The sequence below is a fragment of the Condylura cristata genome, unplaced genomic scaffold (genome assembly GCF_000260355.1).
Source record: "Condylura cristata isolate star-nosed mole 26May11 unplaced genomic scaffold, ConCri1.0 scaffold00021, whole genome shotgun sequence".
NCBI lineage: Eukaryota > Metazoa > Chordata > Mammalia > Eulipotyphla > Talpidae > Condylura > Condylura cristata.
In genome coordinates, this window is record NW_004567122.1 from 21,909,186 (window position 1) to 21,936,079 (window position 26,894).

At 34.3% G+C, this 26,894-nt stretch overlaps 1 protein-coding gene across 1 annotated transcript in view; it reads left to right on the forward strand.

Annotated features, from left to right (window-relative positions):
• Window positions 1-26,894, forward strand: part of ADAMTS19 (ADAM metallopeptidase with thrombospondin type 1 motif, 19) — a 197,011-nt gene that overhangs the window by 52,665 nt on the left and 117,452 nt on the right. The window contains exons 5-7 of the mRNA XM_004686504.1: window positions 773-856; window positions 1,518-1,675; window positions 11,155-11,198. Of these exons, the coding sequence (XP_004686561.1) occupies window positions 773-856; window positions 1,518-1,675; window positions 11,155-11,198 (286 nt within the window). The remainder of the gene's footprint in view (window positions 1-772; window positions 857-1,517; window positions 1,676-11,154; window positions 11,199-26,894) is intronic.

The window sequence follows — 26,894 nt, forward strand, 5'->3', positions numbered from 1 at the left end:
TAGTTCTTAAGGTAAGATAAATAATTTTGTGTTATCATTTTACTGTTTTTGCAGTGGTAAACTTTTCTTTCACATTTATCTTGTCTACATATTCAAAAGTAGTAAGACCTCTGAAAATAGGGGTTCAGTGTGCCAGTTTTGCTTTTTCTGTTACAAATTAAATAAATGTTACATTTTTACAAAAAGACAAGGTACCATGTAAAAGATTGACCTCTCTTTTCCATATTGCTACCCTCACTCACATTTTTTAAGAAACTGATTATACTGATGTTGGGAAATCACTGAGCAGCAATGGCTTGCAACCTGTCTTTATGGGTAGTGTGAAAGCAGGGGCTTTAAAAAACCTGGGCAGAAGCCTTGGAAGACAATGACGACACTAAATAAATTAGGAAGCAACATAAAGCAGTCTGTCTTCAGTATTGTTTCTCAAAAGAAAGGAAGAAACTGGTACTATGCGGTCTTAAAAATTCAAGGGCTTAATAACTAAGATTCTTTCCTGCAGTATCGAGAAAAGCCCAACCTTCCCTCTGCACCCCATTGAAAAGACTAGACTATCAAGGTGGCAGTAAGTATCTCAGAATTTAGGTCTAAATTGTTTGGTATTTGAGTGAATTAGCTATGCTATTATTGCTTATTAAGATAATATTTGAATAAGGCTTTTTAATATATGAGATTTCTCAATTAAATTGAGACTTCTCTCATATCTGGGTTATAAAGAAAATCAGAATGCTTTTCAGCTTTATTTTAGGATTTTTATTCTGTTTGTTTTTAGGTTTTTAACCTTTTCCAACACAAGAGTCTTGGTGTGCAGGTCAATCTTCGTGTGATAAAGCTTATTCTGCTCCATGAAACTCCAGTAAGAAAGTCTTAAGTTTTTTAATCAATTAAGTGGGTGAGAGGTAGTGTTCAAGTATTTTTAAGTAAGGGGAATGTTAGAGACGTGCTTTTTTTATTGACTTTAATTCCAGAAATATCTACTGAGTCACTTAAAGTATACATAAAAATGGCCTTTGGTTTTGGTTAATGCCTCAATTTTCTTCCCAAACCAGAATGTTCTTAGTTTCCAAGGATCCAGAAAACAAACCTCAACTTTCCAAATGTAATTTTTAAATGTAGTTTTAAGAAGTTTTTTTTAATTTTAAACATGCACATTAAAAAAATTCTTATCCATAATTCATTTTAAATAAAGAACGTTCTGTAGCATCATTTTAGTATGCTTCTTACTCTAATACTTCGGAAATTTTTCTTCTTTAATTATAGAAAGTGTGAGTTACTTAAGTGTAAAGATTCTACCCCTCTTTATTTTTTCAGAATAGCATTAGACAGATTTTGTAGTTATTGTAACTCCTCAAAGTTGAAAGGTTTTTAAGTCTGGCTATGATAATCCTGAATGTTTTTGGGTTCTGATTAATATTATGTACAGCCATCTGTTTTCGTAATTCAAGAAGTCCCTCAGTTTTAATTTTTTTGAAAATCTGAGAATAATTTAACTTAAAGTATAATCTCTTTTTGTACAGGCTGACCTATATATTGGGCACCATGGAGAGAAAATGCTGGAGAGTTTCTGTAAGTGGCAACATGAAGAATTTGGCAGAAAGAATGACATCCATTTAGAGATGTCCACAAACTGGGGAGAAGACCTGACATCTGTAGATGCAGCTATACTTATAACAAGGTAAAATTTCCAAAGCCAATTAAATGTTCTTGTGGCATTCCTTATTCCAGGGCCTTGGTATTAATCCTATTAATGCCTATTCCAGATTTTGTGTTGCAAAAAACTTTTGGCATTGGTGATGGTAGTCATTTCCCTGAACTCATAATAACCAATCTCTGAACAGTCACATTTGAGATGACATCTTGACAAAACATTTGACTATTTAACTAAAAAACAAAACAATTTTACCATCTATTTTTGAAAATAGAATCATGTGTGGTAAATAAAAACTTACTGCGTAGGAAAATAAGTTGAAATGAAATCTCTGGTTTTGAGCTGTATCCTGTAAATTCTATGTTATTCATAAACCTTTACAGTACAGCTTTTCAGTATAACTGGGTTAAATAATGCACCACAGTAACCTCTGTATGAGTACTCTGTACTAGTATATTATTCCTAAACTGATTTTGTGTAAAGCTAGTAAAAAGTAGATAATAATTCATTGTTTACCAGCAACTTAGTTTTAATATCATATTGGAGACATTTTATATCATAACCAGCACAGTGTCATTTAAACATACTTTACTGTAATGAGTCTATTGAGCAGTTGCTTGTTGTTGAATTTTATAGAACTTGAAAGTGTTCTTTATAGTGGAAAACATTCTGTACCTCGATGAGGTATGGTGTAGTAACATAGACCTGAAGATTGTGACCCTACCTCCAAATCATACACAGTACTGTAAAGCAATGTAACTTTAATAAAAATAAAATACAACTAGTTTTAGTTATAATTCATTAAAAAAGTGCATAAGAACAGAATTCCAGCTATGTAGTACCTGATTCTGAATTGTACATTAAATAATCATAGATTGAAAGTTATTTTTGAAGCTTTTATCATTGAAGAATGAGCCATGCAAAATTTTCATTTCCCAGAAATGGAGCATCTGTTAGGTGAACTCCACAATCATCTCAGCTTCTTGCCTCAACAGCTATTTGATGAGTGCAGAAAGCTGCAGTGCAGGTAGCATACAGTAGCCCCACTGAAAGCCCCAGAGAAGAGGGCCTTAATAGGGAGAGATTCCATGAGGCCTGTGTGCAGACCATCTTAACAAAGAAAAGAAGAGCAGAAGATGCCTAATGGAGTGGAAGTTGTTTTGGGCACCGAGGACATGCAAACACAATTTGACCTCAACCTGCCCGATGGTGAACTGTATGATTTGGCGAGTTGTTCAGCCACACTGATCTTTTCTTCATCTGTAAAATGACAATACCTATTTCACAGGATGTCAGATTCTTTAGAGATGATATATTCAAAGCACCTAATACTCTGCTTGGCCCATAGTAAATACACAATTAAAATTTATGTTGTAGACATGAACCACTATTGGGAGAAATCAAGTAGTGTGCCAAAATGAAGCAGCAATATAAGAAAATAGAGTTCAGTCAGTTAAAAAAGGAAAATACAACTGGGAGCAATGAAAATGAATTTAACTATTTTGAGGAATGGTAATGTATATTTTAGTTGAACACAATAGACTATCTCTGCAAACACTTTCATAATAATGTCATTTATTCTTTATCTTCACTGAAATGCTTGTTTCACTGTAATAAAGTATAAAATAGAAATATGGACTGAATTTATAAAACGGCAGTTAAGTGTCTGACCTAGAAAAACACAGGTCATAGACTATTCAAGGTATATTTTAATTATATTAAAAGTGATGTATTTGAGATGTCCCTTAGCTAGTAATTTCTCACATACAGTCTCACTCTTCCAGAACATTAAAAAATTTTAATGAAAATGCCATTCTTAATCTTAAATACACAGATGTATTAGTACATAATATATGCATGCATGTATGTACCTATGTGTGTAGACACATACATACAGACACACATGTATTGTGTACATACACATATACAATGTGTGTGTATATGTATGTATGTATGTATGTATAGGTCAGAGACTTAACTGCTGTTTTTTAAATTCAGTCCATATTTCTATTTTATACTTTATTACAATGAAACAAGCATTTCAGTGAACATTTATATATATATATATAATATATATATACACATATACATACATATACACATATATACATGTATACACACACATACATATGTATATATAAAAACACAAAGTAATCAAGTAATTTTTTCTAATTCCTTAACTGGAAGACACTAATAGGAAGACATAAGTGAAAACATATGGCAAAGGAATACGTGATTTTAGGGGACTTGATTTTTCAGTTAACTGTGAGTTACCTAATTAACTCTCCTCATTTATATAGAAAATAGCTTACTGTTGACCTTGGAAATTACTTTATGGCACACATTCCTTTGCTAACAAATACAATTTTCTACATCAAGTTTGCAGTTCATAATGCTCAAATTGAAAATGTAAACAAGATAACAACCAAAAGCAAATTACAACTCTTCCAACTGTGTGAAAGCAATCCCAAATCAAACAAGATGTAAGATTAATAAGGTCAGATACAAAGACCTCACATTCTCCTCCCTCACACTTTGCTTTAAGGTCCTGAAATATGAGACAACTCTGTGCAGAGCCCCAAATTTTTCAAAAACAAAAACAAAAAAATACCCCACAAATTGGGAATAACAGGTGATTTGGTGATACCTCTTCCAGGTATTTATCCAAAGTACATGAAAATAATAACCCTGAAAGGCTTATGCACTCATGTGTTCATAGCAGCATTGCTCACATTAGTTAAAGGATGGAATCTAAATGCTCATCAACAAGTGACTGGATAAAGAAATTTTGTAATGTATACTTAGTGGTGCACTACTCAGCTATTTAAAAAGAAGAAATAATGTCTTACAGTACAAAATGGATGGCACCTGAGATGATTGTGCTAAGAGAAATAAGACAGAAAATGAGTGACAGTTATTAGATAGTTTTAGTCATTTCTACAACATAAATAACCAAAGAAAGCAGACTGACAAAGGCATAGGAATAATTCATATACTCTGAGAAAGCATATGGGTGACCAGAGGGGTTGGGGGTGTAGGGGTTTTGGGGGCACGTAGATAGAAGATGCTGGGGTGCAGGCTCTATAGCTTTGGTGAAAGGTGAGGTATGTTTTACTACCAAACATACATATTTTTGTAAATAAGTAACAAATAATAAAAGTTTGAGAGAAAAAGCTATTTTGTCACCTTTAAAAAAGATTTATTTATTTATGCACACAGAACTCTGGGATATAGGTCAGGGGGTGAGAGGATTCACCAGAGACAGAACCAGCAGTCTGATGAAGTACATTACTGAGGGGAGCATCGGGCGGGTCAGGAGAGCTCTGCTGAGACATGTGGGTCACTTCCCTGGCTGGGGATTGAATTTGGGCTGAAACAGCTACGAGCAGCTTTTTAGTGCTGTGCTTTACCTGGTGGCACCACCAGGGATGGCCCTATTTTGTCACTTTTTATTCTAATATTAAAGAATAAAGAACAGGATGCATGCACAAAGGAGGGATGTGGTGTAAGCAACTGTGTCTCTAGTATTAATTATTCATGAAATTTTTTTTTTAAATATTTATTTATTCCTACAGAACTGGGGTACAGGCCAGAGATGCGGAGGGTGAGAGGATTCACCAGAAAGAGAGTGGGGAGCAGAACAGGCAGATCGACGAAGTACACTGCTGAGGGGAGCAGAGGGCGGGTCAGGAGAGGTCTGCCTCGCCATGTGGATCTCCTCCCGGGCAGGCGGGGATCGAACTCATGCGGAAGTGGCTTAAGCTTCTTAGTGCTGTGCTTTAACCTGCTGCCACCAGGGAGGGCCCTTATGAAAACTTTATTATTTTAGTTTACATTCTTGTACCAGATTTCCTTGAGTCTTATGCCCATTTATGAACTAAAATATAATGTGTTGTTCTTTTTCATAGAACAATTCATAAGACTAACTGCTGAAATTCAAATCTATTCCCAATGAATGATGATTTACCAGGATCTTTTACTTTTTTTCAAAGATTGTAACTATTAGACACATTAGTCAGTTAGGAATAAAGAGCCATGAAACATTATTGTATGTATGGAATGTGAGAGTACACTTTCTCCTAAATGCCTTGAAAACTCTTTGTACAGTATTACAAATGTTTTTTCCTGTTAATTAGTTGAATGCATTTATATGCATATCACTGGATATTCTATTTCTTGAACTACATCCAGCTTTAGATGTGACTCTGAAATTTTCACATATAACTAACTAGTTAAAAACTAATGTTTGACTTTTAAACATTTTTTTAAAAAGATATATTTATGCACACAGAACTGGGGTACAGGCTAGAGGTGCAGGGGTGGTGAGAGGATTCACCAGAGACAGAGTGGGAAGTAGAACAAGCTGACTGACGAAGTACATTGCTGAGGGAGCAGCGGGTCGGTCAGGATCACTTCCAGGACAGGTACTTAGGCCTTTAAAGCAAAATAAAACTGAATTTCCACCTTATTTTAGCCCAATAAACCTTGTATATAGCTTCAAGCCTCCTGAATTGCAAACCATTGTATTTCTGTTGTTTTAAATCACAAAGTAGTTGGTACACTAGCACTAGCAAATGAAGATACTAAGATTACGCTACATCCTTTGGAGGGAGTAGCAGGCATGCTATTTTATTGAGTAAAACTATCCTAATTTATGTAACTGCTCCATATTTATGTAACTCTTGTTGTTAGAGAAAAATGCCACAGATATCTCCCTCTAATATTAGGGTGTTTAAAAAGTATTTGTTATGTAAAAGGGTATATACACTTGCAGAATTTCAATAGGTACTGATGGGACATGAGGCCACAATGTCTCCGATTCACAACTTTTTTTTTTTTTTTTCTAAGTGACTTAGGTCTATTTGACTAAGAATGTCTGAATGAAGGTTTGAGTAATAGAGGCAGAATTCATTTTTTAGTTAGGGTAAACGTGAAGTTGATGCAAAAGTTAGTTTGGTAAGGATGTTGGGAAAATTAGAAATTTAACCACCACAGTTCCCTTGTTCTTATTCCTGTTTGAGAAGCTAAGTTAGAAGCAGTTCCTAGTGATGGTCATCTCACATAATTATTAAATGTCTATTATGTGAGTAGGGAGGAATTTCAGTTCAACAGTTCATTTTGGTTTCAGTTGCAATGAATAATGTTTGTTAAATCTGAACCTATCTGTGGTAATATACTGATTAAATTGTCATGCGTGATATAATGTAGCAAATGATTTAAAGTTGACCTAGTGCTTGTGGACTCAGTAATAACATGTTCTTCCAAGTGTCAGCTTTATGATTTCTTTGTGTAAATTTTCACATGTTGCTTTGCTGTCATGGAGATGGCAAAAGTCTGTGTCCTTGGAGAGTACACTTTAATTTATAATAGAATTTTGTTAATCATAATTTTGCCTTTCATATTTACTGAACTGCTTTTGGTAAATACTGCTGAAAGTTAGTTCCAAGCTAATGCTACTGGCAAGTAAGATAAAAAATTAATAAAATATAGAAATGGCAAAAATATATTCATTTAATATAAATCATAGAATAATGTTTGAATGAATCATTTATAGGTATCTCCCAGGGCACTATTAAACTCTACAATGAGCTTTATTCTCAGATGCATCTTCATTCCTGGAAATTGAGGCTGCATTTCATTTTCTTTTTCAGTATAAAACAGTACTTAAGCACAATTTATTGGCCTTCCCAGTTGCCAGAATCTAACAGTATCATTTCCATAAACTCACATAATGAAAAGCTGTGATGCAGACTTCAGGCACATTGACCCAACATGAGCCAAAATGAGAGAATTTGAATCCACATGATTATAGGTCTCGGCAGCAAGTGAAGCTCTGTCCCCCATACTCTCCAAGGTGTTTGAATGTTACACAATTCAGGATGCATTATCAGTCTGATTAATTGAAAATGAAAATTACTATTTTAACTGGGGTAGGAAGCACAAATGGGACTATGGTGATGGCACATTAGTGAATTGGTGGTGGGAAATCCATGGGAATTACAACTGATATGAAAAAATGTATCAAATGAAGAATGATGTTAAAATATATATACATATGTGTGTATGTGTATATATATATATATATAATAAAATAAGAAAATTAAGATTTTATTCTGATTTGAGGTTTTTAAATGCTAAGGAAAGTTTATTCTTCAATTGTACTAGAGAGGTAAAAAGATCTTGCAGTTATTGAAATAATGTGTTTTATCCATTTGTTCACTAAGTGAATAGAAATTGGCTATGTGAAAGACTCTTAAGTGCCCCTGACAATAGCAGTGCATTTGTCATAGTTTATTCATGTTGTTTAGTTACAGATGAAGTCCCTTGTTTCACATTATGTAAAACAAATAGTCATGTTGTACCCTCACGCATTATGATATGATGTATTGTACATTTAGTAAAAGCTCTAAAAAACTCATAAAATCTTTTCTCTACATCTGAATGTACTTTACACTCGGTAATTCTTGGCTTCAAGGTTTATTTTATGTGGTTCTTTAATTTTCTACATTACCATATTGTTTAATAACATCTGTTTTGGGTGTTTCTATCTCCTTTTGTTTGCTGGCACATGCAGCTGCAAAGGAGAACTACCCATATTTAATACAGTTCCCCAAGCTGCTTCCTCACTTATCTTGGGCCCTATATCACTTTATAGAGGTGACTGTATTCTTTGCCTTCATTGTACTAACTTTTTTTATTTTGCTTTAGATTGTTCTTACCCAGAGTTAGCCTTGTAAGAGGCCATGGTGAATGCCATCTCATCCAATTATATGGGTTGGGACTACACAACAGTAGAGGGAGCTATTTACATGGTTCTGTGTGTAAATACATCCCTAGAATTATGCAGTGTACAACCTATGCAACTAGCATAGTGTTCCAAAGTAAATTTGATTTCTGTAGCTTCTGATACAGAGAATTCTAAACATATCTGGTAGTTTACACATGGCACAAAATGTCAACAAGCCTTTTCATTCTGCTTCTTTTGTAATTATATTCAGACTCTGGATATGCTGTAGAGCTGGGCTGGGAGATTATATTTCTACATCATTTAATGTTGGTTATGAACAACAGAGATCAGATGTTCTCTAGTTGAGAGAAAATCATCTTTTAGTTCACGTGGCAGTTAGAGAAGATTATGTATAGTCCTAAGAGTCAAAGGAAAACCCATAGAACAAGGCATCAAGAAAGAGGGAAAGGAAACTGAAATCTCAATCAGTGGGTTTAGATAATTCAGGGTCACTTATGTTCTCTTTCTTATTTTGGGCAACTCACATTCTCTTATCTACTTTAGATTTTCTGAAAAAATGGGTCACATCTGGGGGTAAAATCTGTTATTAGAGGCTGGTAGTCAGAATATAGGATGTGTTAGAAGGTTTCCCAATGAAAAGGTTCTTGGGATTGGGGTGATTGTGTTATACCTCTGTGGTTATCAGGAATCACCCAACTTAAAAAACCTTTTATCATTACCTTGTGTACAACTGTTGTAGAGAACTCTCTTGCTTAACCTAGATTTATAAGGTTTCTTATTTTGTGTCCTAAATATTGAAGGAATATCAATAACTAGCTTAAATTAGGTTTGGGGGTAGGTTACCTTTAAAGAGTTTTATAGGATGAATGTCTTTCCTCTTTTATTTAGAGTTGTCTCATGTGATTTTGTTATCCATTTCCAGGAATTCACTTTTTCCCTCAAAAAGAATAAATGGCAAAGCCCCCAAAGATAATGGCCAATCTGATTACTTAATCTTCAAAAATTCCTTTTCTTTGGTAGTTACCTTTTATTAACAAATATGTATCTACTTTGCAACATGAATTCAGTTGTAACAATAGACTTCTAAGGCATATGCAAGCAATATTAATGGGGATGTATGTTCCAGATATAAAAGAAACTTTTGTATAGATTGAATATTAATATATGTAAATGGTGCAGTTGTAGTTCAGTTATACAGGTTGGTTTCACTTGTAAGCAGATATTTGAGAAAAACGTGAAAATTTTTTTTTGCAAATTAATGAAAATTTAATGTGCTGTATACACATTGTAGCACTGCATTTTGTCTGCTGTGTTTGAGGAAAATGTCCTGCTCCCTTGCAGAGATGAGAAGTCTCCTCAGCAGATACTCTCAAACACTAAGGTATCTGTGACTTAGGAAGGAAGAGACAGGAGAAAGTATTAATGTTAATGCATTGTTATTACATTATTAATATCAGACACACATACTGTAACAGTTGAAGGAATTAGTAAAGTTGTTTGTACAGTGATAACAACAGTAATTTAAAATAAATTACAAAAATTTAAATAACCTCAAAGTGAAAGTTAACCATATTCTAAGGGAACATCAAAAAGTCCATTACCACATTGAAACTTTTACAGTTTTTCCTCAGTTATATGCATAAAAATAAATTTCTCATTCTATTATGCAATTGTATAGCAACATTTTAACATGCATGAAACATTTTCCATATAAATGTCATTGGTGAGATGTATAGGAAAGTTACACCAAATTAAAAATTTTAGGATTATTTATTATTTAAAAATGACACTTAGTAATTGTCGAATAAAGCAGTTAGGAATTTCTCCCTCACAGCATAATTATACGATTACTTGTAATAGCAAAAGTCACATAGATCCAAAGTGCTCATCAATAGATATTACTTAAACTGTGGTACAGAAATAGCAGCAAGAACAAACAAAAACCATAAGCAAAACATCAAATAATTTTTGAGAGCCAAAGTGTTGGGCATTTTTGGGGGGGAGGAGGGCATTGTTTTATGTATGTATACTAACTCAACCTACACACTAAATCCGTGTTTGATATGGTTAAATTAACCTCTACCGTAAACCTATGTGGTGCATCTATACCATAAGAATGTTAGGTTGTGAAGTCATATCACTAGCAAAAGGTAGATTTGGAGTTCTGCTTTCATATATTCTACCACAAAAGGTCATAAATCTCAGAGGATGCTCGCCAAGACACAAAAGTCAAATAAAGACATATTATAGAATATTATTCATAGTTAGAACCCACTTTTACAAAAGTACTGATTTCCTCATACTCTTATTAAAATAATTATAACTTGTCTTTTGAAAGTTTTACTGGTGTTACAGTATAAAATGTTGTTTTAAATTGTACTTACAGTGTTTAAATCTTCAATCTGGAAGTTGTTTATGTGAAGTAGAGATCTTACAGTATTTTTCAAACAGAAAACCATGTTCCACAACAAATTCTATCCCTTGTGTAATAAAAAAAAGAAATCCTATAAAATTCAAAACAAGGATGAATTTTAGTTTTGAAATATTACTTATGAAATCAGTCAACCTATTTTAGGATTCTGTCAGGTATAAATGTATCATAATAATCCTAATGTTAAAATGAAAAATTAGTTAATTGTATCCTCAGTTTTTTGAAATTCTTAGTGATGAAAAGCATGTTTCATTTATTCATATAACAATTAAAAAGGTCATGTACCTGTTTGTGAAAGTTTACCTTAATTTTCTACTTTTCTTCTAGGAAAGATTTCTGTGTACACAAAGATGAACCATGTGATACTGTTGGTAAGTTTGCTTAAAGTTTTTACACTTTTGAAGACTGAGGTTCTTGAACACATTTTTTGAAATACAGTAAATTATTTGAGAATGCTGGCCTTAAGGAAACTTTTTTAGGATATCATGTGCATATTTTTCACCAATATGTTTCCTTCCTTCTCTAGTGGATAACTTAAATCACTAAAACATAATCATACCATCAATTAAAATCCATGAACCCACAGTTCTTAATTTCGGTAGAATGCTACATCTACGCTAATATGCATTGGTATCAATTACACTATTATCTATAGGTACATAGTTATATATGTACATATGGACATATAACTGTATAGACATATAACTGTGTGGACATGTAACTATATATGTAAGCTATGTAACCATATAAAACTATATAAAGAGTTCTGTGAAAATGTATGTATATATACATATGTATAATTTTACATCATGTAAAATTAATTGTATATGATAAAGTATCATTGCTAGTATGTACTTAAATAATCATAATCTGTTCTTGACCTACCATGTAGAATTCATTTCTGTGGAACAAAGTATTTTAATGTTATCTCCTTTGAGGTGTCATTTGTTCTTTGTAAGATGAGGAATAAAAAAGGCAGTGAAGTCAGGATAAAAACTTTTGGATATTTTTTCAAATAATACTAGGTGGTTCCATTAACCTAATATTTCATCAATGACCTCAGATAATAAAGAGACAGTTTTTTTTAACAGCTTAATGAATAAGGCCATGAAGCAGACAATGATGAAGTAAAATAAATGTTTGATTCAGAAGGGATTATAGGGCTAAAAAGAGCTGAGCACCTACTGAAAAGCTCAGTTGATTTAGTGATGAACTTGCATTCATCACTTAGCTGCTTCTGGCAGTTTTATTCTCCTCTTCTTACCTGAATCTCACAGGTAAGATTAAATCTTGATATATGGGTTTTAGTCAACCTAACATGGAAGCTTAGATGATTGGTAAAACTCGTCTTGAAACAAGTACCTTTTGTTCTACTTATACCACTGTGTTGCCCCTAAAGCCTTTTTAATCTAGAAAGAGCAACCCTTGGCTCATTTCAGCCCCTGAGAGAATTCAGCAGTTTTGGTAGCACTTTCCAGAGCTATGCACATAATCAGCTCTTTCTAGCATGAGCAAGTAGTCATGTGAGGCAAACCAGTTTCTGCTCTGCTGATTGTATTTCACATCTTGCTAAATATGTTTGAAAAAAGCACATGTATTCATGATATATGGTATTTAAGAGACATTTCTTGGCTTAAAGAACATTTGAGTCAGTACTCCGCTGTGCTTGTACAGAGTGTATGATTTTCTTGGGAAGTAGTGTAATCAAACACCAGTTCGGTTTAGTCTGCCCATTGGAAGTTTGATAAAATAAGTTTTAAATATTCAACATAAGATGTGGGAAGTCGAATTCCCTTCCTGAGAGCTCTCTATTTCTGGCATTGGCATCACTGATTCCTAGCCCTTTCCTCTGTATCTTACATCAGTTCTTTTTCTCAGCCTAAATTTGAGACCAGGGTATTTTTTATACTTAGTCTTGTATGGAGTAAATATTTGAAATATTTCTTTGAGAGAGACAAAATGAAAAATATTAGCAAACAAGTCAAGAGTAGTCTCTTCTTCCCAACCCTTTTCCCCCAGTGTCACACTAGCCACTCTTAACACTCTAGAGACATACACGCTGATAGAGTTTATAAAGACATTTGTGAAGAATGGGTGATGTGGCTGCTACTCCATCATCCTTGCATCTCCCGCTGTGTGGCCAGGAGGCCGTGAGGGCAGGTGCTTCTCCTGGGGCAGGTCCTACCTCGCCTAGCCTAACCCAGCCGCACATGGCTTTGCCTTGATTGGGACATGTGATCAGGCACCTGTGTTTGCCAGCTTGCACTAAAGAAAGGAACATTTTATTCATGGTTGAAGATTGTTCTGTGTCTCCACTGGATGTAAACAAGGAAGTCAGATGCAAGTCTGATCACTATAGTCACTAAGAAAAGCATCCTGAATAACTCTGAACTCACACACTGCCCAAGGGCAGGGTGAGAGGCACATTTGTCCTCTGTGATACTGTTTGTGTATGTCTGTTTACACTGAGTCAGTATGGGTTACATGATGATTTCCATGATTCACTTGTAGGATCCCCCTTCAGCATTGTCATGTGCCACCCCACAGACCCTTCTCCTTCCTCCCATCTTTGTTCTTTCCCTCCCCTCTCCCTCTTTATCCATCTGGTGGCCCCCAGTTCAGTCACCTTTCAAGGGTTAGGTTTTCTTGCTGTTGTTTAATTTGGCTTTATCTGACCCTTTGTTTTTGTTCTTCTGTATTCCACATATAAGTGACATCATCTGGTATTTTTTTTTCCCTCTTCTGACTGATTTTGCTTAGCATTACCCCTTCTAGCTCCATCCATGTTGCTACGGATGGTGGTCATGTTTTGTTTTGACCACTAAGTAGTAGTCCATGTACTGCATCTTCATAACACATCCATCTGTTTGGGGTATTTAGGTTGTTTCAGTATCTTTGCTATTGTAAACAGTGTTGCAGTGACACAAGAGTGCAAGTTTCCTTTTAAATTAGTGTTTTGTATCCTTGGGTTGGGGCCCTTGTAGTGGTATTGCTCAGTCTTATGGCAGATACATTTATAACCTTTGAGAAACCTCTGAATTTGTTGGTTGAACCACGATATCCTTCAATTTGGGGGATAATCTAACGTTTTAATTTCTGAATGTGTGAGCCAATGAATATTAGTTAAGCCAATTTAAGATATTTATTTCTGTTGTTTGCATCCTAAAGCATAGTTTACCTTATACTCACATTAGTATATACTCCCAAGAAAAGAAGAACAGGGGCAGTATTAATCTCTCCACTGTTACTAAGAGACAACTGGTAGATGGTTCTGGCACTTGTTCCAAGAATTAAACGAGTGTAGCTTCTAGATCATCTTAGCTGTCTGTCGTGTAATAAAATAAAAAGAGATTGGGCTTAATTAATAAAATATTTATTTTCATACATTTTAAAATTTTCCCATGTGTTACTAAGGATTGTGTTTTTGTGCAATGCTTTTTATAAATCACTACAAACTTTCCTCTCTCTTTTGCCTATTACTGATGGAAAATCACCACATTTCACTTTGGAAATACTGAAAGAGAAGGAGAAAAGAAAGAAGTGAATTTAGTGTTTGTTGGTTTGCATAATATGGTCCTGAATGATAACCTTGACAAAATTTTCCTTGTAGTTTGACACTCCTAGGCACAGTGAAAAGGAAGATCACAGTTAAAAGCTTTTAACTTACTTATTTGAAATATAAGTGGTGATGAATAACTATACTTTAAAAGTAAGGGTGGAATAACATTTAAGTGAGCATTATCTCATTTAGTTTCCACCACATCTGAACTCTCTAGTTTGTTACCATTATATTTTGCAGGTCAACAAAACCCTATAAAGAACATGAGCTTTAAATCTAGATTTAAATCGGAGTTCTGTTCTTAATTACCTATGTGAATAAGGACGTGTTACCACCTTGGAAATTTGAATTCCTCACCTTTCAGTGGGGTGATGTTACTAGCCTCACAGAATGCCGCGCAGCTGTGAGGTGCAAGGAGGCCAATGGTGCTCATGTGCGCTAGTGCCTGCCACATCCTCGTAGTCCCTGCCTGGGGGTACAGGTTTGCCTGGCATCACTTGTAGTAAGTGGTGGTGCCCAGGTTCTGCCTAACATCTCACTACAGTGACAGTCACTTTTTTTGGTAACAGTTTGTGTGTAAAACAGAGGACAAAACAACTAGAAAACTGACGGTGAGAAAATTCTCATTGAAGAGTGATAGAATAAAATTATGCACATTAAAATGCATTAAAAATGATAAATGTAAACTTATATTTACCCATACTTTCTCTTTGAAATTATGGGGTGATTTGCTCATTTGCTGAAGTAAAATATGCAGTTGACTATGTCAGTGCTTCAGTTGATGAATTGTATTTCTTAAGGCCTATCTTTGCACAGCTATTTAGTGGACAAAAGTAAAATTAAACTCTGATCTATACTTAGAAACAAGTGGATAAGACATTTAGAGAGAAGTGCAGTTACTTTGCAATTCAATGAAAAAGACTTAAATTGATGAAAATATAAGCTGTCTTGACCTGAAGGACTAAAAATATTAAGATTCATAATTATATATTGTAAAATCTGTATCCATTGTATCCATAAAAGTTGGACAAAATTTTGTAGGGCAGTTGACAGTCTTATTTTGAATCTTATATAGAGAAGCATAGGCTTAAGAATTGTCAGTGTCCTAGTGAAGAAAGAATGTCAAAGGGGAAATGCACTCTATCCTTTATTAAGATATAGTTTATAATAAATGAGACAGTGGCACATAAGAATCCATGTATGAAGCAGGACACCATGATTGACGGCACATTTTGGAAGATAGTTGATAATCCACACAGAGAAAGTTGAAATCAACCCCAGGTGGCTTAATTTTTTTTTTTTAATATAGGACAGTGATAGGAAAAACAACTCTCCATGGAGAATTGATAGTTATGATAAATCCCAGAAGTTGCGTAAAAACAATGTAAAATGCTGTCCTGTATATGACTAAGTTATCTTTAGGTTGTAAGCTAATATTTTCCAGTGTTTTTGCATTAGTACCTCTTAACAATCTTGAGAATTACTTAAGACCCCAAAATAGTTTTTATATAGGTAATATTTATTAATTTTCACCATAGTAGAAATTAAATCTGAAAACTCCTTTTACAATTTTGATATGAAAGCTTTGTTTTAATTTTTTTTATTGCGGTAACTTTGGTTTATAACACCATATATACTTCATAGGAGAATGTTGCAGCAGCAACATCACACTGATAAAGGGGCGTCATGGAGCAGGCTGCATGTGCAGGACACTGCTGATGAGCAAGATCCTGGCCTTTTTATTGATAGAAGAATGGAATTGCATCAGTTGTAAGGAGAAGTAGGAAAAAGGAAAAGGGAAAGGTTAGGACTGTCATTTAAAGTATGAGGGATTGTGAGTCCACTCTCCAGACACTTCTCATCTGCTTGATGGCTCAGTATATAATTGAGATCAAGCCCTTGTTACCCAATCAGTGTTTCAGTCTTATCAACAAGGCATTCCACTGATCAGCTTCTGGGGTCCCTTGTCATATATCAGTCCTCAGCCCCCTGAGCATTCCCAGTCATACCTCCTGACATGGAAGTTTAGAGTCCATTTTATGTGTTGGTCATAAGTCCTCTGAGTGTTCCTGTCATAACCCATGATGCATAAGCTTCCAAGGGTGACCAAGTTTTCTCCTCTTGATTGATTTGAAAGGCACAGTTAGTTTAGCACATAAGTCGAACAACCCATTACTACTTTTCTGAGACATCATATTTTAGTCTGTAGCAGAAAGCTTTATCTATCCTTTTTATCCCACAAAATAGTTAAAAAAAAAAAAGGTATACTCAGGAGTGTTGGTATAATAAAACAATACATTTTACTGTTTTACTAAGATTTTTACTAATTGAGTGGTAGTGAAAAATAAAATCACTGACAGTGGAATTTGGTACCTTTATCTTGATTTGTGGTAGACAATTTTATCAACTTTTGCTTTTGCACCATCAGTGTAAGTGTTGATAGTTTTGATTGGACCTCATAGTGGACCTATTAAAAAGAGTTCATGGGACCCACTAAAAAGATGGAAGTCCAGGATTATGCAGAATACTCATCAAGGAACTCTTGTATAACCTGGTAATGACTGCTAATGGTGGCTAACAATCACTGGGCTGGGTGTGCATGTATGTGAGTGTCCGTTTTATGCAATTTTTTAAAGACTGAAAAGTATAGGAATTTGTTAAACATTTAGTGTTAGCAACAGGCCCATGTCAATCAATATGAATTTCCAGATGAGCATATTTTTCAAGTATTTATTGTTGAAAGAGGCATTGTGCATCTTTTACCACCAGATTTCCATTATTAGCATGCTTTGGTCCTCCCTCCATTGTTACTAAAATTTAGATGCTTCAATATTATTAATAATCTTCCCTGCCTTTCAGCAGGTTGAGAGTTTCTTCTTCAGTACACGTCTGAATATTTCTGTTTTTTATATATTTGCAAGTCGTTAAATAGGCATAAAGACCACCTAGAAAGCTAGTGCCTAAGGAAACACATTCAGAGACTAAAACATACTTAAATAACCCTTTTATGTCGACACTGTACATATGAGAATCTCCAGACACTTCCCTTTCCAAACATCAATACATACTCCAAACCACATTTCAGCAAAAGTAATCATTTTTTATTGGGTGAGAAAAAGAGGTCAAGCCAATATTTTAAAGTAGCTTAATTTTCATTAAAGAACAGTTTGGACATTTTTCTCTTGTATTGTGATGCCTAAAACAGAATTCCAGAGACTGAAAAACAGTTAAGGAAATAATTGAGCTCATCTCACTCCTTTAATATTCTTGGGTTAGAATTGCTTTCTACTGAAAAACCATATTACTTTGCTATTCAATATTTTGAAATTTGTAGCAATTTAGACTAGGTAACGAACAAAATTATCTTATTTTCAATATAAATCTTTCTTTCTAAAATGAATTAGTAGTGTAATGAAGTCTTCCAAGGGAGTTCATATACACTAATTGGGAATTTATTGAAGCTCTATGTCAAGTTCTATAATGTATTTAAGGATACAGGATGGGTTCTTGCCAACTCCATCCAGTGGGACATATACCTTAACAAAAGAGATTATTAAACATATGAGAAGAATGCAGCAACCCCAATGTGCATATTAATTTTATATAAACCAGGGGTCAGGTTTGAAATACCCAGAATTCATTGTACTCATGATAGACATAAAGTGCTGTTGTGGGGTCAAAGTGGATATTTTCAGAAATGCAAATGGAACATATTTAGTCTGGTGGAAAGAATTCTAAAGAGAACACCCCTAAGATTCCTGATCCCTGGTTGTTCATACAAACATTAATTTAGGCATTTCTCCTGAAAGGAACTTATAGATGTCATTTCTGTTCCTCATTTATCCTTGCCATGCAGATATCTAATCATAGCTGCTCTTTAAAACAGAGGCACTGAGTGGAGTTTTCCCAGCAATCTGAATGAATTTGAAGCTTCCCTAAGACTTTTGATAAGAACCCCTCTGGATAGCATCTTGATTTTAGCCCTGTGAAATCCTTAAATAGAGTCCTCAGTTAAGCCTACCCAGATCCTGACTTATGTGACTGTGTGATAACAAATGGGTGTTAATTTAAGTCACCACATTTTTCAAATAGCACTAGAAAAGAACACATTTAGACTAAGAATGCATGTTACTATTCATTGACTTGGGGTTTATATACAAGAAATATACATGGCCATTTTGGATGAAAGTACATTTCATTTCATGGTCCACTGTAAAGGCAAAGCTAAAAAAAAAGTTAAGCAATGAAAGTGCTAACTTTCATTAAGTTCACTTATTTCTAATGAGATAGTGGGATAGTGAAAGTACTTAAGGAAAATTTGCAAGGATTCAATGCATCCCTTCAACCTGCAGCTCTCCACATTTATTATTTTGTCTCATCAGTGATAAACTAAAGCATTCTAAGTTGAAATAGTTCTGAATGTTTGCCTCATGGAGTAGAAAGGAAAGGGGTGAGGAAAACTTATCTTTAATAGAGTAAATACAGTGCCACCAACTCAAAATAGAGTTAAATACACCTTTGAGTCTCTAGCCAAGAAAATAAGAAATCCCAAGAGAAATAGATTGTACTGGAGCTTAACTCTGACTGCAATCAAGAGGCCTGTGATGTTCAGCTTTCACTGAGGTATCCATACACCTAATTCATACTGAGGCATTTTGAAAAGGCAGTTTCTTAGGAACTGTGACTTTAACCAAGTGATATATAAGGAAACCAGGTCTCAAGCACTGTTTCATCAATGGTGACAGGAAATATTTTCGGCATAACAAAATGGCACTGAATGAAACAATGTTATCTGAGGACCTGCCATACATGGAGGAAGGTAATGGTACCCCTGAAGGTGTTAAACTTTCCACATTTCATCTGAAGTGACAAAATAATAATTGTAAGTAGCATTTGAAACTGAAATGTATGTATACTATAAATTCTACAACAAATAACCACTAAGCAAGTATACAGCAAATTTAAATGAAATATTAAAAATACTGAGGCCTTCCTCATTTTCAGTGATTATTATTCAGAAGAGTAAAAGGAAGGCTGGGAGGGGAAGCAGAGGAAAGGAAACCAGAAAGGATGATTGACATCAGTTGCAAAAAAACAGGAACTAGTATACCTAAATCCCAACATGTCAATAATTACATGATATATATAATCTAAACACAGCAGTGAAAAGATCACCAGCATGGATTAAAAAGAGACTCCACTCTCCGTAAAAAGCTCACTTTAATTACTAACAGGTAGCCTAAGAGTACAAAAATGAAAACTACCTGCCTTGAAAGATTGTAGCTCCAAAACTAAGTATATAGTTTACCAAGAAATGTACAGATTCTCTGTGCTTAAAACTACAAAATGATGAAAGCAATAAAAATTCTAACTACATGAAGAGACAAGCTGTGTTCTTGGAGTGGATAGCACAGATGCAATACTTTTCAAATAGGCTGGGCTAGAGTCCAGCCAGCTGGGAGAGAAGGCGAGAACCATAGCTCACATTTTAACACCCACGCCAAATCCACCAGAAGGTCAAGATGACGGCTGCCATCGTCTCTGAGAAGAGTGAGATCATCCTGCCTGCCAGAGTCCAAAAGCCAGAAAAAAAGAAGCCATGTCAGAATTGTTTGTATGGCTGACAGTCTTTCCTCCTAATTTAATATGACTGCTCCATTCATTGCTCTTCCCAGAAGCCCCCTCTCAGGAAGCCAGATTCATGGCATACTGGGAGGTATGATTCTCAGCACCTGAGCTGTTGGCAGCAGGCAGGGGATGGAGTCTGGAAAGACAGACTTTATTTGTTCATTATTGAATTAATTTATTCATTATTAAAGTAAAATATAAATGTAGTTATGGACCAGGAGAAAATATTTACAAATAACATATACAGATAAAAGGGCTGTGTGAAGAATATGTAAAGAACTCCCAAACCCCAACATTTGGAAAACAACTCTGTTAAAAATGTGCATAGAACTTGAAGTGACACTTTATATAAAAAAAAAGCTATATAAATAACAAATAAGCACATGACAATTCATTCAACATTATTTGTTATGGTGAGAATATGTCATTTCAATAAAGTTAAAGTATCTGACAATACCAAGTGTTGATGAGAATACTAATCAACTTTCATTCTCCTAGAGTTCTGCTGGGAATAAAGATTTCCAACCACTGAGGAAAACATTTTGGCAGTGTTTTATAAAGATAAATATACATTTGTCATATAACCAAGCAATTTCATTCCTAACTGTTCATATCACCCAAAAAAAATCATCCAAACCCTATACATTAATATTTATACCTGCTTTATTCAAAATTGCCCCGAAATGGAGGCAATCCAAATGTGCTTCAGTGGGTAAATGGATAAACAATCTGTGGCACAGCCATGTAATAAAAAGCTACTTAGAAATGAAGAAGAATAAGCTCTTTATACATGTAACATTTTGGAGGAATCTCAAACATTATACTCAGTGAAAGAAGATTGTCTCAAGAGGTTTCATACCATATGATTCAATTTGTATAAGGTTCTTTAAGAAACAAAGCTATAATGGTGATATGGTCGTTGCTTGTTACTGATTGAGAGTGAAGGAGAGTGTAACTTAACATCTCATTACAAGCAGGTTTGGTGAGTGTTGGAACTCCAGATTATGTCAGGGATGAATATGAGTATTACACTTTATTTTAGCTGTGCAATAAAAAGTAAAAGTTGCTATCTGTGAATTTTTAAAGTTAAAACAGAAAAGAGAAAGAAATGATCAGTTATTTGCTTTTAACATTACCAGAGCGAGTTCCTCCAACGTTTTGGTCTTGAGTAAATGCACAGGATATCTGAGTTGCAGGATTTAAAGGGGAGAAGAGATTGAAATATCTGGCTCAGGCTTCAGCTTCTTAACCCTTTCCTAATCCTTCCTTTCATTTCAGATTTTTTTATTTTTTACTATGATTTTTTAAATTCTCCCCTGTGTTGTGCCTCTTTTTAATCCACACTAATGTACTCTCCTAAGGCCTTGCTAAGTAAGAACTGATAATTTGTAGTAGATTTTAGTGTGTATTCAAATACACTGTTTAGAATTTCTAAATGGGAAGTTACTTCTTTGTTGTCCTTTCCTTACCTTTCTTCAGAATCCTTATTAATTTTTACTCTCAGAGTACCTGGCTTGCCTCTCAACTCTACCATACAGGAACTGGGTGCACTTGAGTAAACCTTTCCTGTAACTTAAATTGCATTTTCTGCTTCTTTTTTTTTTTTTTTTGGTGGTGGTCAAGGATCTTGGTCAGTTCTTATCTAGGTCTTCAGCACATAACATTCTAAATGCTTCATCTATGTATTTATGAATACAAGTTAATTCCTGATAAGAGCATTCCTATGGTTTACAATAAAAGCAAGTCTGAACTTACCTCGTTTGGCTCCTGGCTGCATGTGCATATTTTATTAGGCACTGGCCAGAACATAAATCAGAAACTCTCTGTTTTGGCAAGTCCTATTGATTGGGCTAAGACTCAGATCCATAATTCTTAAGGAATCACTATGATTAGTGGTTCTCTAAGATTCTTTACTGTTAAAGCTTGATTTTAATGGTACAATTTTTCTTAATATAAAGTATTTTAGCGGTGGTAATAAGCATCATGTCAACTAAAATATATTGAGTATATCGTCTAGAAACAAAAAAATCTTAATTTAGAGATCTGCCTGAAGTTCTCCTTGTAATGTTTAGGTTTGCTGTTACTATTATTCTTGTTATGTGGAAGTACAGATTTGTGTTCATCACACACTTACAAAGTGTTTTCAGTGAACAGTAATACTTGTTAAGCATTTGTGTGCCATGAATTTTTTAAATGCCTTACCTCCTTTAACCCTGCAGACTTGTCCATCATGAGGAATTATTGATTCATCTAACAAATAAGAAAGTTAAGTTTGATGCTTAATGATTACCATGCTTCAGATAGGCTAACATATACTTGACATATGTCCTCTAAATTAATGAACATTCTGAAGATAAATTATCGATTGTTCGACGTTTGTTTTGGGAAAACAAACTAAGGAATAGCACACTTTATTATCAACCACAAAAGTTAAACTTGAGACTAAGACTTAAATTCTAGAATATTTGACATAAGAGCATCAATTCTTAAAACTTTATTTCTTGAATTTTGTTTTTTTTAATACTGCAGAAAACAGGTCACAAAAATTTTATTATGGAATTCGAATCAAATTTAGCTCAAATTTAGTTCTGAGAAGAATTTAATCCAGTTTATTTACCTCAGTGTGCAGACCTAAAAAATTGAAATCTTAAAAATGCATCTAGAGGTGGAATCACTCTTAAGTAACATTTTATTTAATAAATAACATCAAGACACTATATTAATATGTTAATACTTGAGATGTTAGGATGTCAGATTTTGTAATCACATTATGACCATATTCTTAAGATTTCTCTAGCTTATAGATGTCATGCTGTACTTGAATGAAGCTAATCATACTAAATAGACAGCAAATTATAAAAAAGTAACAAGATCATTTAAAATTAGTATGTTGAGTAAAGAATGTAATTTGTCAAATTCTTTGAGTTGAATGCTGTCAGTGTTTTCACTGGTGTACTAAAAAGTCAATTTACACAGTTTTTTGGTAGTGTGATATTTTTAGTTTTAATTGTCCCTGATTAATGCCTTCAGGATATGATTATGCTATAACATATAAAAATGTGTTAGCCCAAATTCCTGATTTATATGCAATCAGAACACTTGTAGAATTTTTCCAGCTGTATCCTTAATCATATTTCATGAAAATCTTTAACTGTTATTCATCTTACCTATTTTTTAAGTCATGGCAATTTTTAATCTCTAAGGCAGATGAAATCATCAGCTTTTTTTTTTTCTTTTACTTTCTATCTGTAGGCAAGTTTATAAGAGAGCCTAAAAACACTAACTCTGATTTATCTATTTTTGTTGTTTAAATTAGTATCAAAATGAGAATACCAACTTTTATACATGTTTGTGGTAAGCCTCACAGTAAAGTTCTCATTGCTGATTTACAAGAGTATGATGTGTAATCTACCACATATGGCTTTTTCAGAGTGCCCTAAGAATTATGTTTTCAGAGTTGCACTGAAATCTAAATTAAGTATTCAGATGGTATATATTATCAGTGATTTACTAATGGGATATGAAACCCCAATACTATACAGTGGAGCCTGCCTTAATTTTAACCTCTTTAAGGATTTGATTTTAGCTTCTAAAACCATCCAATAACCTGCTCTTAAATTTTCTGAAGAGACATGAGAAGTGAATATGAAGTGAAATAAATCTAGAACACAATAGCAGGGACACAAAACTAACCTCAGGACATAAATTCTCTTCCTTATTCTTCCTTACAAAAACAAGACCTTCCATTATCTCTAAATCGATGGAGGTGATGGCGTCGTACTATTGTTTGTTGTAAAGTTAACAGGATGTGTAAAAATAACAAAAACAACAAGGCCAGTAAGAGATGCATCTTTCTGCAGGATGCCCTCTTCATGTCTCACAGGGACGTAATTTAGGAATCTGCCTCTTTTTAGATAGCATTCTCCCTCTAAACCCCCTTTCCATCAGTATTTTTCTTAGACATTTACTTGAACCATCTTCCACCTTCTCTTTCCTGTGGCATTTTAATGTTTGTTGTTGTTATTGTTGTTGTTTTAATTAAAGCTTGGCCAAAACTTTTAAGGTTGTATATATCCCATCTAGCCCAGTACTTCACTGATCTTGGAGATTTCCTTCACAACATAGGTTAATAAAATATAGTGAATGATCATTCACTGTTTTACTTTCCTTTAGAAAATGTTACATAGTATTATCACTCATTCTTTTCTTGAGTTATCCTGTATTATTTTTGTATTTCCCAATCCACCAGTTTCTAACGTTCTAAAAGAATACCACCATTACTGACCCTCTTTCACTTGCCCTCAGAGAGAAGCCTTTAGATAATTAGGACACTATTACTACATGGAAAGACAGAAGTGAAATGCACACTATATAACTTCAAAATGTATTACCTCTGTACTATACAGAATACACGTTTACATATCAGGAATGAATAAATTGATTTCTTAGTATTTCTTGCCCTTGTGTTACTCTCAGAGAGACAGTCACTATCTTTAATCAATAATTGAATTGGTATATCAAAAGAGAAAGTTGATAGAGAAAGAACAGTTGCTCTAACAACAAACTGATTTCTGTATCTTCCTGCCCTAAGTTGCTTACATACTGATGGGAGAAGGTTAATATCAAAACAAATCATTGAATTAATCTTTTCAGCTAGAAAACATCATAAATGTAGTTAACAGAGAAACTGGACATTTCACTGTCCAGATATTTAAAATTTTCAGTACAGTGACCAAACTGTGTCTCACTAGAAACAAATGTACCAGCTTGTGGAGGAAATCACCCTGTGTTCTTGTAGGCTGGCAAATCAAACAGGCATCTATCGAATTGATAGAAAAAGACAAAAGAAGATAGTAATAATATGTATATTTCGTGTATACAGGGGAGAAAATTGGCCTAAGTAACTCCCCCACAGTTTTTGGACACTGGAGTAAGTAACTTAGCTAAGACAGAAGGAATTTGGAGGGGGGGTGGGGAGGGGGACAGGTCAGTTAGAAAGTCACTGAGAAAAGCACAGTAGACAATGGTCTGCAGATTTAAGTTCTGCCTTTTCCAGTGAAAAGAGGTAAGTAGATTAGTTCTTCCTAATATGCACCCTTATGGAAGTATGTATGAAAATAGCATTCCTAAAAAGATTTATTTATTTATGTATATAAGAACTGGGGTACAGGCCAGAGGTGTGGGGGGTGAGAGGATTCACCAGAGACAGAGTGGGAAACAGAACAGGCAGACATACAAATACAGGAAATCAGGAGAGGTCTGCTGTGCCATGTGGGTCAACTCCCTGGCCAGGGAATCTCACATATGCTGCAGTCAGTTGCTACCCATAGCTTATAGTGCTGTGCTTAACTCCTTACACCACCAGGGAGCCCCAGTTCAATAGCATTTTTAAAGGTAACCTCTACACAGCCTTCAAAGACTCTTCTGGGAGATCAAATTTAGCAACAAAGACATGTGTTGGGGTGGCAGAGTTTGCTCCCCTACAATGTGATCTTTGAAAAATATATGTAGATGTTTTGAAGAGATAAGTAGGGAGAGAGTGGAAATCCAGTGAAAAGGTCTTAAAGTAGAAATGTTTGTTCTATTCGAGTAATGACAAAACCAGAAACAGCCAGAATAGGTAGAGTAAAATAAGTAAAGGTAGTATTTATAGGAAATCTTGTACTTTATTTTCTCTATCGTTAGAGTAAATTATAAGATTTTAGAATTATTTTTTTAAAATGTTTGATGTCTTCAGTAAATAGTGTTCATTATTCATTTTAATGGCTAGAGTTGGTCTATTTTTGATTACTGGGTAATTCTTAATTTTTGATAACTTTCTTTTACATTGTCTTATAGTTGACTAATTTTTCTCTTTATTGTTTATCTCCTTCCAATATTTTTCTAAAGTGTTGATAGTCCATGACCAGTTCCTGAAAGAATTTTAAACTTTGGTTTTCAGGCTTTTGCATTTTTTTCAAATATAATCTGTGAATTTTCCTATGCTCGGTTTAGTCCACAAATTTTTTTGGGTGTGTTCTATTATAACTGTGTCTAAATATTTTTAAATTGTCATTATAATTTCTTTCACTTGCAGACTATTTAAATATTTTTATTTCATGTTCAATGAGTTTTTTTTTTTCTAGTTATCTATATATTTCTCATGTCTACATTATTTCTGGAGAAAAAATAAATTCTGTTTGACCCGTCAGTAGTATCTTCTTTGATACTTGTTGAAAAACTCTTCACTATATGGTATATGGTCAGTTTTAAACATTGTGTCAATCATACTTAAAAAAAATGTATCATTGGCTATAATGTTTTATTATGTCAACTAAAATAGACTTTTTTTTGTTCAGATCAGTTAAGCCCTTACTGTTTTTATGATCCATCTAATAAAAGATAGTTGTTAGAGACTCCCAGTTTAATTATGGATGTGTTTGTTTCTCCTCCATAAACTGTTTATTTTTCTTTGACTTAATAATTGAGTTAACTCAAATATAGAATTATGATGGAGCAAATCCAGGAAAAAAAAAATAGCCCAGTTGGTGAGTTCTCATCTGCATGCTTAAGAATGCGGACACAATGAGAAGTAAAAATAATTTATTTACATAGAAAAGAGAGGGGAGAGAGAGAGTGCGAATTTCTCGGATGGCCTACAGTCAGATGTAGTCCTACCCCACAGATGGTGTCAGCTGAGCAGACACCGAGGCGCACTCCATATCCGGCCAAGCGAGAGCCTGGACACACATGTACTCAGTTTAAGTCCAGCATCTACTCCGCTCTGCTTCTACCTTGCATCAGCCCCTCCCTGTTCAGGAAGTCAGGTTCATGGCACTGCTGGAAGAATAATCCTCAGCATCCGAGAAGTTGGCAACATTGAGATAAAAGTTATTTGAGT